The sequence below is a fragment of the Rhamphochromis sp. 'chilingali' genome (assembly GCF_963969265.1).
Source record: "Rhamphochromis sp. 'chilingali' genome assembly, chromosome: 4".
NCBI classification, from domain to species: domain Eukaryota; kingdom Metazoa; phylum Chordata; class Actinopteri; order Cichliformes; family Cichlidae; genus Rhamphochromis; species Rhamphochromis sp. 'chilingali'.
This window is the reverse complement of record NC_137948.1, coordinates 41,516,864-41,530,667: the sequence shown is the minus strand read 5'-3', so window position 1 is coordinate 41,530,667 and position 13,804 is coordinate 41,516,864. Positions and strand designations below refer to the sequence as shown.

The 13,804-nt window shown below is 41.3% G+C and overlaps 1 protein-coding gene across 2 annotated transcripts; it reads right to left on the bottom strand.

The window, feature by feature from the left end:
• Nucleotides 1-4,640: 4,640 nt before the first annotated feature.
• On the bottom strand, nucleotides 4,641-13,796 carry pus10 (pseudouridine synthase 10). Of its 2 annotated transcripts, none has more exons than XM_080880259.1 (17): nucleotides 13,598-13,796; nucleotides 10,936-11,063; nucleotides 10,391-10,678; nucleotides 10,223-10,309; nucleotides 9,006-9,040; nucleotides 8,738-8,917; nucleotides 8,412-8,457; nucleotides 8,047-8,111; nucleotides 7,875-7,957; nucleotides 7,654-7,779; nucleotides 7,317-7,373; nucleotides 7,153-7,229; nucleotides 6,080-6,135; nucleotides 5,855-5,972; nucleotides 5,563-5,760; nucleotides 5,357-5,456; nucleotides 4,641-5,213 (listed from the first exon to the last, which is right to left on the bottom strand). In XM_080880259.1, exons 2-16 carry the CDS (start codon nucleotides 11,059-11,061, stop codon nucleotides 5,385-5,387), a joined length of 1,614 nt encoding a protein of 537 aa, XP_080736385.1. In that variant the 5' UTR covers nucleotides 11,062-11,063; nucleotides 13,598-13,796; the 3' UTR covers nucleotides 4,641-5,213; nucleotides 5,357-5,384. The 2 variants fall into 2 exon arrangements, with proteins under 2 accessions (XP_080736385.1, XP_080736384.1); XM_080880258.1 differs by having other exon boundaries at nucleotides 5,618-5,760.
• Between the last annotated feature and the right edge of the window lie 8 nt (nucleotides 13,797-13,804).

The following is a 13,804-nucleotide window of genomic DNA, read 5'->3' as shown; positions in this document are numbered from 1 at the left end:
GCTCGCAGGCTTGGCTCCCACACTGGCAGTATTAGCATATGTTTAGTGAGTTCTGCCCAGAAGTGGCCTGACTGATGCATCACACTTCCTACAAGAAGTGGAACTGACTGTGGAGAATTGGGGAAAGCGATCCAATCATCCCAAATACTGTCAGCTAAACTGTCCTTGTGAAGCAGCCTTTTCACCTGTGAGCACACATCAGATCTGATTTGCTGGAGAATTCTGCCGACTTGAAAGTATTTTGTACATTTACAGATGTTTGGAAAGATTAAGAAGAAGAACTGAGGATTGGTACGTCTTTGTGTGTTAAAGTAACGACGCAGGTAGAGAAGTACGACCGAGACATATCAAGTAGTGAGTAAAAAGTGAAGGGAAAGGGTTTTGCAGCTGTGCAGGAACCTAAAAAGAAGATTGCTGTAAAGATTTTTTTTTTTTAAAGAAAAAAAAGAGAAACATTGTTTTCAGTTTAAGAGGAGAAATATTGACTCACAAACACAGATACAAAGACTGTTTTTACATGACAAATCTTAGTGAAGAAAATGTAATTTATCACACAGATGCTAAGCAGAAGTGAGGCTTCCAGCTCCAGACGCAGGGGTCCTGACCCAATTAATCTTGTCAGTATTATGAGAGAAATGTATTTACACACAGACAAATATTTAAATTGAAGTAAGAGTATCAATAATTTACTGATCATGTCAGATCACAAGAAAACTGAGCCGTGAGACACTCGTGTATGAAGACTGTGAGGACTGCGAGAAAAAAGTGGCCCCAAACTTCTTGGTGTAAATATGCAATGCCTTTTTTGTTCTTTTTGTCTTCACTTATGAGGCATAAACATTTGTTTTCTGTGTGACTGTATGTTAAGCTTGCTGATGAGAATAGTGACCGAAAAATCCAAACCACCCGCAAACGATTCAAAAACTGCTTTGAAGAAAAAAACATTTAAAAGGAAAAAATAAACACGTGTCAATGAATGGACCCTTCCACTGTTTTTTGTTTGGGTTTTCTTTGTTTTTTCAGTTTTGCGTTTGTTTGGTTTTTTTGTGATTCATGAGGATGTTTCCATGGAGACGAACCCCAACCCGCCTTTCTTATGTCACCATGGTCCCTGAAAACGATCGACTCCAGAAATGTGAGGACATCTGTAACATGGAGTCTGCACTGTACTTCTGTTCCCTTCACCTTCTTAAAAAACTATAAGAGGAGCCTTGGAGGACTGTCATTTGTTTGTTTGTTTGTTTGTTTTATTTCCTGTGTGTGTGTGTGCGTGTGTGCGGTGCTGGTTTCATCAGGTTTCTTCAGTCCCAATTCCTTCTCCTTCCCTCCTTTTTATACCATAGTGTTTGTTTTATTAATGTTTGTCATTCTAGACAGTGTTACCTTGTATGTTGTTAAAAAGGCACCTCTTGAAAGTCGCTGAAGAATGATGGATGCATAACTGATTTTTTTTTTTTTTTCGATCATTTGCTTGTTTGTTTTCTTACCAAAACATTAGGGCAAGAACCCAGTAGTGGACTTGCATTGCCGTGGTAGTATTTATTTTGAATTAAATTAAAAGAAATACATTTCAGGGTTTCTGCTGTTGTGACTCTTTATTTCAGGTGATTTCAGACCTTTTTCTTTATTGTTTAGATGAGATCTTGCCTTTTATGAAGAAAGAGATCTGAGAAAACTAATAAGTTCAACTTTTTTTACAGATACACTTGGATTGGATTAATATAGCAAAAAAATATTTTGGTTCTTTAACATGGAAGACAAAATAGTTTTTAAAAAAGCCAAATATTACATTTCTAATATCAAACTATCTGCTGTACAAAAACTTAATAATAAATCTCATAAATTGAAACTGCCCAGGAGCTTCTTGATGTAAAACAAAGTAAGTTTTTTTTTTTTGCAAAAACACCACTTGCAGTAAAGATTAGTAGATAATCTGTGGCTTCAGGTTTTTTGTCTGTGAATTACTTAAAAGAGCTAAAATATGCTGCCCCAGAAATGATGGACTCACTAAAATGAACTACGGACTCTTGATGAGTGGAATATTCTAGCTGAAAGTCTCGACTGACACATTCTGGGTCATTTGCCGAGACCAAATCTACTTAACAGTCACTGGAAACCAAAATCATCAAGTCTTTAAAATCAAAGTCAGTTTTTCATGTGCACCTTAACCTTCCTGGCGGAGTTAATAATAGAATAGAATAGAATTAAACTTTATTGTCATTTTACATGTCACAGGTACAGGGCAACAAAATGCAGTTTGCATCCATCCAGAAGTGTTTTAGTGATATAGCTATATTACAATATATATTAGCAATAATATAGATATGTGAGTATATTACAGAAATGGGTCTATTATGGTATGTTATAATGTACACGGTATGAAGTATGTTATGAATATGCTATAACTATAAGTATGTACAGGCTGTAGTGAGTACAAGCTATGTACAGGATATGAACAGGATATAAATATGAAAAACTATACAGAATATGAAATAAATAACTTTACAGAATCTGAGATATACAGCTATACAGAAATGGGAACTATGCAAGTTGTAAACACTTGTAGAATTAAAAATTATCGTATGATTATTTACACAGAACTATGCAGTAGTGCAGTTAAGACGCTATATAAAGTGCTAGTGGTTGTGAGTGGTGGTTCAGTCCATGTTATTATTGTGTTTGAGGGTACAGTTGTCCATTGTGGGTGTGTGTATGTTCAGTCCATGAGTTAACGTGGGTCAGATGTCAGGAGGCAGAGTTCAGGAGTCTGACAGCTGTGGGGAAGAAGCTGTTCCGGTACCTGGTGGTCTTAGTCCGGAGGCTCCTGTAGCGCCTCCCAGAGGGCAGGAGGGTGAAGAGTCCATGTGATGGGTGACTGGGGTCTTTGATGATTTTCCCAGCCCTTTTCAGACACCGCTTCCTGTAGATGTCTTTTATGGCAGGAAGTGGTGCTCCGGCGATGCGCTGGGCAGTTTTCACGACCCTCTGCAACGCCTTCCGGTCCGAGGCAGAGCAGTTCCCGTACCAGACTGTTATACAGTTGGTCAGGATGCTCTCGATGGTGCAGCGATAGAAGTTCACCAGGATGTCTGAGGACAGGTGGTTCTTCCTCAGAGTCCTCAAGAAGAAGAGGCGCTGGTGAGCCTTCTTGACCAGCTTGGAGCAGTTGGTCGTCCAGGTGAGATCCTCGGAGATGTGGACTCCCAGGAACTTGAAGCTGCTCACACGCTCCACAGCCGTCCCCTTAATGTGGATGGGTGGATGTGGGTCAGCATTCCTCCTGGAGTCCACGATGAGCTCCTTGGTCTTCTCGGTGTTAAGCAGCAGGTTGTTTGTGTCGCACCACTCAGCCAGACGATCCACCTCCTCCCTGTAGGCGGCCTCATCGTTGTCACTGATGAGGCCAATCACCGTGGTGTCATCTGCAAACTTAATGATGGTGTTGGAACCATCAGCAGGTCTGCAGTCGTGGGTGAAGAGGGAGTAGAGGAAAGGGCTCATCACACAGCCTTGTGGTACACCGGTGTTCATTGTGATGGTAGATGAGCAGCGGTTATCCAGCCGGACATGTTGGGGGCGGTTGGTCAGGAAGTTCAGTAACCATTTGCAGATGAGGGAACTGATGCCCAGGTCTGTCAGTTTCCTGATGAGTTGTGAGGGGTGGATTGTATTGAATGCTGAACTGAAGTCTATAAACAGCATTCTGGTGTAGGTGTTGTTGTTGTCCAGGTGTGAGAGGACAGAGTGCATTGCGATGGAGACTGCATCCTCTGTGCTCCTGTTCCGGCGGTATGCGAATTGGTGGGGGTCCAGGGTGGGGGGGAGACAGGATTTGAAGTGTGCTAGGACCAGCTGCTCTAAGCACTTAGTGATGATGGGGGTGAGTGCTACTGGGCGGTAATCATTGAGGCAAGATGGGTTGGAGTTTTTGGGTATCGGGACGATGGAGGTGGAGTTGAAGCAGGCCGGTACCACAGCGTGGGCCAAGGACAGGTTGAATATGTCTGTCAGCACTCCTACAAGCTCCCCAGAACACGCTCTGAGAACACGCCCGGGGATGCCATCAGGGCCTGCAGCCTTGTGGACATTGATCCTGCTCAGCACCGCTCCTACATCGGTGGGGGAGAGAGTCAGAGGTTGGTGGTCTGGCGTCATGTCTGCTTTGGTTGTGGTTGTGGGGTTCCCTCGCTCAAAACGAGCATAAAAGTTGTTGAGCTCGTTGAGGAAGGAGACATCAGAGGATGCGGGGGAGGGTTTGGTGGTCCTGTAGTCTGACCTCTCCTTCAAGGTCAAAGTCCTAATAATGCTACACAGAGCAATTTAAAATGTTTCTTACTGCCATAGCATGCACTGACAACATAGGAGATGGAGATTCTAATTGTAACATTATTTGGACCTCTGACCTCTTCTTTAAGATCCAACTCTTTAAAAGTATGTTTTAAATTCTGCTGCCTTTGTTTGTTTTAGCAACATTTAGGAAGTGATGCAGACTGATCACCAGCATCACATCTGCATCCAAACGAACTCTCCATCAGCCACTCCAACTAAAAATATACATCTGTCATACTACCCTTATCTGATTTTTAATCCACTACTAATTTGGTAAGTCTGCTTAAAAAGAATAAAGAAAACAAAATCAATACAGAAAAAATAGAATACAATTTAATAAAATGTTTTAGGTTTAAGAGCTTTTTTAGGTTTTATAACTACATTTTACACATTAGCCTGTCTTATTTGACATTCTGCTTCAAAGGAACAAATGATAGTTTTTGATACACTTTAATTGAAAGCAAATAAGCACCAGTATGTACACAAAAATAGAAGGAGCGTGTTTTTCATCTTTACATACAAACTACTTTGTCCACTTGGCCCTGAAAAAACTCAAAACAGAACAAGGGCACTATTATTTATTAAATTACTTCAGACTCAAGATTCACAGTCGATGATGTGAAGATGAAAAATAAATCCAGACAAAGCAGACTAGCCAACCGAGAGAACTGTGTTTTCCTCTCCTCCAAGCACCGTCATGGCTTCACCACAACTGTCAGAACCCGTTTGCTGACAGTTCAGCACTGTGGTCTAACAGGAATCCAGCAGCAGATGGAACCAGTGCAGTCCAAGCCGAATCCTCTCAGAAACAGGACAAGAGCAGCGTCTGCGTGGCAGTGCAGCTTTCACTCTGGCACAGGGGGAGGCCAGTCCACATCCACAGACTGAGAAGGGAAACATCATATTCAACAAGTAGGAATTTAGGGACATAACATTTCCAGAAAAGACAGTGACAGTTATATTCTGTATGATATTCAATATGTTTGCTTTTTTTATTATTTGTTTTACAGATGTGACTTTCTCCCACCTCCACATCCAGTTCCAGGATGTCTGTGTCAGTCTTCAGCAGCTGGCACAGGTTGGGAATCGTTCGGCCGAAGTCTCCGTGGACAAACTCTTTGATGTAACTGTTGGCGGAGCATTAAGGAGCTTTTTTGTCTCACTGCAGGTTTCAGATAAAATTCAGGGTAAAATATTCTATTAGCTTATCGTTTCAATTAACAACAGACTGACCGGTGCAATGTTATAATTCATCATCGCACAGATGTGCCATTTAAAGTGAGGATACGTCCCGGCCTGCGTCTTCAATCGTAGGTAGAAATGATGAGAGTCCAGGAAGCGAGTGCTCATGCTGTGGATGGCTCGCTGTCGGACAGCCAGCGCCCGTCGATGCAGAACCCTCAAAGGGGTCTTCTGGTCCAGAGTCAGATCCTGATGAGACACACAACAGTCACACTGCTGATTCTTGATGTTTGAGTGTTAAAACACTCCAATTTCAACAGGTTATGAATTAGACCAACTAGACCTTGATGTCATCAATAAAAGAGATGTCTTCTCTCTGGATGGGTTTCTGGGTCCACACGAGAGCTGTATATGACTTGGTCTTCTCCTCCTCTCCCTCCTTCATGCGACTCATAGCCTCTCTGCAATTTAACACACAGCAAACATGGACTACTTTCTTAGTCTTTCACATATGTTGGAGATGTCGCTGTACAAATGCAGTTTTCCCAAGAATGAGTCATTTTCTCACCTGGTAACAATCTGCAGGTCTCTCACTTTGATTTTGTCTGACGACTGGTTAATGGTCTAAGAACAAAATAAAAATAATATCAGCAGGCCTAAAGTCTTTGCATCAGTGAACGCACATTTCTGTCAGCTTAACTTTGAAACAAGCATTTTTTAGGAGGCTGAAAAAAAAGGATCTGCCAATTGCCCAAAACTGCAAATTTACAAACTCTCATGTTAAAATGCTAAAATTTACACTGTGGTGCAAAACACATATTTTCCCTTTACAACCTTGTGTATGGATGGAATGTATGGATCCCAAATGCCTTTAATATCTAATCCATCTGAATTTATTATTGATTTCTATAGTTGTGTGGTGGCTAAGATTGACAGGTGTGGTAAACCCAGGTAGCTATAACTGATCTGATAGGTCTTACCACCACTGATTGATTGATTGAACTGACCCCCTCTGCTAGGTTTTTGCTGTGTGGTACAGCCTGTCCAACAGGTTTGCAATTCTGTTCTGTTTTGGTACCTTAAGTTCCATATTTTTCCTATTACATAGTGCTAATTAAAGGGTCACATGAGCAAGCAATAATCAAGCTTGCTAGCAACAACGCTAATCCAAATAAGCTCACTTCTTGCTCCAAATCCTAACATGGCAACCTACACAGAGTTAATGTCAACTCTTCAAAATGCCAAAACCAATACCTGATGTTAAGGTGTCCATGTCCATCTTTTATTACAGTTTATGCTCTAAAGAAAAAAGTACTATGCAATAAAGTCAGTTCCTACTTATATACAACTTTAACATATTTCAAATCAAATGCAGGGACTAACTCATTTTAACAAAATGCTAAACAACGAAAGAAAATAACTGTTTTAAGATGTTCTTGGCTGAAGTAAAATATTACAAATTAAAATAATTAAGGGAGAAGAGATTCCCAGGGATTGAATTCAAATATTTTCAGTCACTGCAACATTTCTCATAATGTAAAACAGGCTTAATAAGGAAACTCTTATATTGCTGCTGAGACCTTCTGTTCAGCAACTAAGTGACTGCAGAATAATGGACGGAGTGAAAGGACACATCTGTACCTCCTGGAGCTGCTTCATCTGCTCTTTGCTGAATCTGGATTTGTGAGGATTCAGCAGCTCCATCGCAAATGGACGTCCTGCCAAATCGAACCAATGAACCCGATAAAATAAACAGTTCTTCAATCTTCACAACTGACAAAATCTTAAAGTTTCAAAAATCCTACCGTTCCCAAGAGTCCTGACATCCACATCCTCTCTGCCAGATGAAGAGAAATTAAAACCTGCAACCCCGAAAACAGAGATAAAGATTTTATTCTACGGCAAGTCACGTGTCATGTGCTGAAAAACAAAAAAAAAAAAACAGTAATAATATAAATAAACATGAATAAATGTACAATAGTTATTACACAGTTTAAAATCTGCTCACTGAAAAAGTGTCACAAAATCTCTGGTTTTAAAAGTCAAGCTGGCTCACGTTTAAAATGAACCTGCTCCCAAACTAAACCAAAACACCCCCAAAAACTGTGCTTGTCTTCATTTAAGCTGCGATTGTGGTCTCACCATCCGCTCTAAAGGCAGAGAGGATAGGCGCCGCGATCAACTCCTCCACTGAAGACTCCATCCTCCTCTCTCCATCGATCACCCAGGGAGTTTGAGGTAGGCTGCGACAGAACTTGTTGTATCTCCCTAAACATCACGAGGAGACATCATTATGCTATTTATTATGCTGTCAGTTTTAGACAACAACATTTCAAACAGATGTTCTTAATGTCCTACGTCACCTGCCACAAACACAGACACGTGCAGACACTGGACCTGAGGGCTGCAACTGCTGGTAGGCTGCGTTGGAGGACAGGGGTAGTGCCTGGAGAAAGGAAATGAAGGAATAAAAGATGTCATTTCAAAATCATTCCATAGAACTTTTTACTCGTTAAAGATGAAGAGGATCCTTACTTCAAAAATTTGGCATCGGGTATTTTTTCCAGAGCTTTGACCACCGCCATCCGAGTAAACACAGACTGCAGAGAGAAGATACAGATTCACACAGGGGCAGGGATAGCTCAGTAGGTAGAGTGGTGGCCCCGTGATCGGAAGGTCGGGGGTTCGAATCCACTAAACGGCTACCCTGAGGTACCCCCGAGCAAAGTACCGTCCCTACACGCTGCTGCCCACTGCTTCACTGAGTGAATGGGTTAAATGCAGAGAGGAATTTCCCCACAGGGATCAATAAAGTATACATTATTACTGAACTTTCAATTAAATTATGAAGACAAACTAGTCGTCCTGATTATTTTGAAGGATAAACTCTGCTTCCTCACCTGTTTGTTCTTGGTGGGCTTGAAGCAGTCAGGACATGTTGCAGCTCTGTAAAAAGGACATTGTTTAACCCATAAATCTTTTACATTTCAAAACTCAGAGCACATCTTGTTCCTGTTTTAATCTAAAATCAGTTTAGCTTTTGAAATTCAGGGAATTTGTGAATCCTTCTAATGGATTTTTCTAAATTAAATGGATATGTCTTAATTATTACTGGTCATTTTTTATGTTAGCAATTCAGAAATATTTCCTTTCCCCTCCAACTTCATGTTCTTCACCAAGAGCTGTTTCAGAAATTTCATGTGATCTTGAAGAGTTCAGGACTCACAGGAAGTGGCAGTCAGCGTCTGTCTCTGGATGAGTGAACTCCACGCTGACCTCAAACGGGCTGACCTTGGTAACCACAGCAATGCCCCCCAGCTCCTTGGTAACCATGCCCTGCATGATCCACTTGAAGGCCTCCTTGACCTGGATGACATCGTCCTTGTCGAGCACTAAGCCCTTTTCTCTGAAAATATTAAATTAAACATCTGATTCCTTGTGACTCTTGACTGTACATCGACTGATGTTCAAAACGTAGGTGACAAATACTTTACCTCACTTCCTTCTTCACGTAGAGCCAACAGGAGTGCTGCAGTATTTTAAAAGAAATTGTCATAAACAGTGCGCAGATATTTTACATAAGCAATAAATACAAATGAACATCCAGTGAAAATATTACAGATATGTATGAATGCCGGGAAAATGAACTTATAACGTGAAAAACTGTGAAGTACCAAATGGACGATATTGCGAGTACCAAGACATCCATCTCAATTACCCAAAACTCAAAGGACACAGAAAAAAAATCCACAAAAACCACAAAGGTTAGAATGTTGACATCAAAAATGCCTTAAGTAATGGTTGTTTCAAATTAACTTGTGCTGGGAAGTCAACACTGTCACATTTCTTCACCTCGTCTCCTACGTCAATCACACATCAATGATCTCACCCATTCTGCCTATTTCCATCTATGCAAAATTAACCCCTTTCTATCAATCCTTGTTCATAGTCTTGTTACCTCCTGCACTGACTGTTGTAATTATCTCTACAATGGTCTCCCTCCAAAATCCCTCCATAAGCTTCAACTGGTTTAAAACTGCTGCCTGCATTATTACCAGAACCCCTCCTACCAGCACTCCTGTCCTTCAGGAACGTCGCTGGCTCCCTGTGACGTTCCAAATAGTATTCAAGCTTCTTCTGTTCACCTTCAAGGCCCTTCATAACATTGCTTACCTTTCTGACCTATTAAGCACTACCTCTTTTGCCCACTCACTTTGATCTTCCTCTGCACTTGCTGTGCCTTCTTTCCGCCTCAGCACCATGGGAAGCAGAGCCTTCATCTGCTCTGGTCCCAGCCTGTGGAACTCTCTACCCCGAATATAAGAAACACTGATTCTCTGTTCAAGTTTGCTTATTCACTGTGAACTTATTGTGTATTTTATATTGTTCTTATTGTTCTTTGTTCTATTATGTGTTTTTACTCTACTGTTAAGTGTCTTTGGGTGTCTTGAACGGCGCATTTAAATAAAATGTGTTATCATCATTATTATTACTACTACACCTAACCCTCAGCCTAACTCTAACCATAACCTAATTGTAACCCTGACACTAAAACCACATTTTAAGTCTAAAAAAATGTCTTCAAACTCGTGGCGACGAGCATTTTATCCTCATAATTGACTTTGTCCCCACAAGTATAGTACCATTCCAATTTTTGGTCCTCACAAAATATGTAAGCATGGTTCATACACACACACACAACCATACTGACCTCGCGGACACAGAGCTGAGCGGGCAGAGACACAGACAGCACCAGTGTGTCAAACTCGTAGTTTCCAGCCTTCACTGCCTCTGCTATCTGTGAACACACACCAGAAACAGCAGTTTAACACTGACGGCAGTGTAAATGGAAACAGTGAATACTGTCGAGCGCACACACCTTTATCGCCTGGGTTGTACCACATAGTCCCTGCAGGATTCCCAAACACACCACACATACACGTGAGTCCCCATCCTTTGATTTGACCACAGCGGCTGCCTCTTCTTCTGACTGAACATCAGTTATACTGGTCTCCAGTTTTGCTCTTTTATTGGGAGGGTCTTCAGATGTTTCTGATTCTGCAGCATCTTTGGACTTGTAATCATCTCTGGAGTCTAGAGCTACTGAATCTTGACATTTATCATTTTCTGTATCATTGATGAAAATTTGAAGTTCTTTAAGTGTTTCCTGTGTCAGGTCGAAGAAAATGCAATTAGAACTTTCATGTATTTTGACATATTTACTAATGCAACTGACGAAATCTGTAGAATACGACAACGAGAGCATACATTCCCCAAACAAGAAGATAAGTATTCACAATCTTTTCTTCCTTGTAACTCTCTGCATAAGCCACGATACAAACAAACCAACAAATAATTTCTAAACAAGATGACGATTAAAGAATATAGCAGGTATAAAAGCGGCGTCTGCAGCATGAGCCTCACCTCTGGTTGCTTCCGGTAGGCCGCCTGCACACTCACGCAGCAGAATCTGAGGACACAGCGAGCGCAGCAGCCAGCTGACAGCAACTTCTGGATGATTGGTTTATCCTTCTCCTTCAGGGGCAGCATGACTGCAGAGTGCAAAAGGAGAACCATGAACATTTCGGCATGATAAATGGCTATTCTGTCTTAAAATGTTGCAGATGTTAACTGCCTTTTGTAAATACTGTGTGTTATTTATTACAAGTCCCAAAAAGTTGATTGTGTTCACCTGGACGCAGCGTTTTGAGTGGCAGAAATATTTCATTACTCATCCAAGTGACTTCTGCAGTCTCAGCTGACTGCAGGTTTCCCAACCTTATAAACAGTGCATTTGCACAATGACTGAAAACTGCATGAACAATGGGCTGGGAGCTCAGTTCCTTGATCATTATTTATGCAAACTGTCATAACCATTGATCAAAGACCATGAGTACCATCACAGAGAGTTGGGGAATGGCTGCAATCACAGCATTGTAAGATGGTGACAGATGTACCCTTATTCCCCCTCCTCTATTCAGAGATGGTCTTTCCCTTTTCACGTAAATGGCCTCCTTGACTCCGCGCTCAAACCAGCGTTCCTCCCTGTGTACATCCAGAGTGTCCACTGGCCTGTAGGTGTAAATAGACTGCAGAGTCCTGGCCTGACGAGGTGGCTTTTCTGTGTTGTGCCATCCTCTTAGCCAGAGGTTGTTTGGTTTCCCCGATGTATAAATCACAGGAATCCTCCTGGCACTTAACAGCGTACACTATGTTACTCTGTTTGTGTCGGGGGACACGATCCTTGGGGTGGACCAATTTTTGGCGTTGTGTGATTTGGGGTTTAAAAGCCACAGAGATGCAGTGCTGAGAAAAAAATGCATCTCAGCTGTTAGAATAGAATGATCCTTTAATTGTTGCACAAGGGGAAATTTGGGCCGTTCCGATACGCCCTGACACATAAGGGATCACTAAGGGTTTTTGCTTAGGCAACAGTTGTCCTTCTCTCCTGGATCAGCTGGAGCTTTCTTTGGGTGCCATCGCAGCTTTGACAAATGTCCAGCTGGGATAACCACATTTACTCAGGGTCTTCTTGATATGATGTTCTTCTGTTTCTCCCACTGAAAACGTTACGTCCAGATGAACAGAATCAACTTTTGGGATTTACTCACCTGGATGATTGAGCATGTGTCAAGATATTTATTATAAGGTGTATTAAAAAAAGAAAGAAAGACAGACAGAAAAAACTGCATGAAAAACCACATGAAAATAATCTTGTTTAATAAGCATGCATATATCTAACTGTGGTTAAAACACCATCCATCCAGGCTGGAGCCATCTGAGCTACCATAGGGCGAGAGGCTGGTACACTCTGGATAGGTCACCAGCCTGATGCAGGTTTAACAGAGACACAGACAACCATTAACACCCCACATTCACACCTACAGCTGGATGTCTGTGGACTGTGGGGAAAAAGCTGGAGTACCCAGAGAGAAGCCACGCAAACAAGGGGAGAACATCGAAACTCCTGGTTATGGTTAAAACACACAGTTTCCAGTTAGATAATAAACTGATTCATTTTACTTTTACTGTAAGTACTATGAGTTTTTTTTCTCACCATTTGGACATTTTCACATTTTGTTTTAGAGAAGTATTTTGTCTGGCATATTTTGACACACAAAAAGGCAACACAGCTTTTGCTCCAGGAAGTGGGAGAACAGCTGTCTGTCACTGCATCAACAGGCTTACAGTGCAGATCTGTGACTGTTGTTCAGCCTGTAGAGAGCCATTACACAGCTGTTCTCAGACCTAGTGCTCCAAATATTTGTGCAGTCATGTTCCTGTTTGTTATACGTATGTTTGTCAGAGATAGTGTTAAAAAAACAGAAGAAAAAAAAAAGAAAAAAGACACATTAAAGGCCCCCCCCCTCCCCCAAATCTCAGAGAGAGCACGTGTGAGCGTCTGAACAGATACTCAAACCAGCAGTTTCCATCTCACCAGATCCCACAGCAAATATGTTTAAGGAAGCGTTAACATCTTCCCAGAGTGCACTGATCCTAGCTTTCTAACGTGCTGCCCAAAACTCTTGAGCCACTCCTAAATATCTGTATATTTTGTACCCAAGGCGCAAGAACGTCTTGTAATTTTTAAAATGATCTCGAAAAATAGTTATTCAGTTATTTTCTGAAAGGCTTTCAAGGTGTTTCTTTGGGCAGTGGCTGCTTTTTCTCGCATTTTTAGTCCAGCCTTTGAACCTAACCATGTTCATACAATGTTTATTTGCTAAGCTACTTAACACGGATCTATTAAATATTCCCAACTCAACGGGTGAACCAGTGCTATGTCTACACATAACAAACAACAAAACAAAAAATATAAACCAACAATAAAAAGTTTTACATCTTAAAATAACCATAAACTATTAATTATAAGAATTTTGTGCCATCGGAAGACTGAGATTGTGTAAAAAAAACAAAAAAAACGACTGTTGCAGCTAATCATCTTAAACACGCCTGTGCAATCCAACAACTGCAGCTCCAGCACGGCTCACTTCAATTTTCTGATACTCTAAGCTAGCTAACAAGTTTTAATAATCTACAGACAATCTACACAACCTCTTATGGGTGACAGCAGAATTAAACTTACCTGACAGAACAGTGTTTTTTATGAACAGTGATGATCAGTTATTCGTAAGGCACGTTCGTCGATAGAGGGTCCCTTTCCTGTAGTCTGAGCCCTTCCAGACAAAACTAATCAAAAGAGGAGAAGCTTCAGGATAAAATTTTGCCTCTCGCAACAAGACGAGGGCTAAACTTAAGTTCATAGGTGATAGCAAATGCTATTGATATCACA

Coding starts and splice junctions, on each gene's coding strand:
- pus10 (XM_080880258.1), bottom strand. CDS start 11,061: ATGCTGCCCCTGAAGGAGAAGGATAAACCAATCATCCAGAAGTTGCTG. Junction 8,918..9,005: donor TACGTGAAGAAGGAAGTGAG/GTAAAGTATTTG, acceptor TAATATTTTCAG/AGAAAAGGGCTTAGTGCTCG. Junction 5,214..5,356: donor TCCTGGAACTGGATGTGGAG/GTGGGAGAAAGT, acceptor TTCCCTTCTCAG/TCTGTGGATGTGGACTGGCC.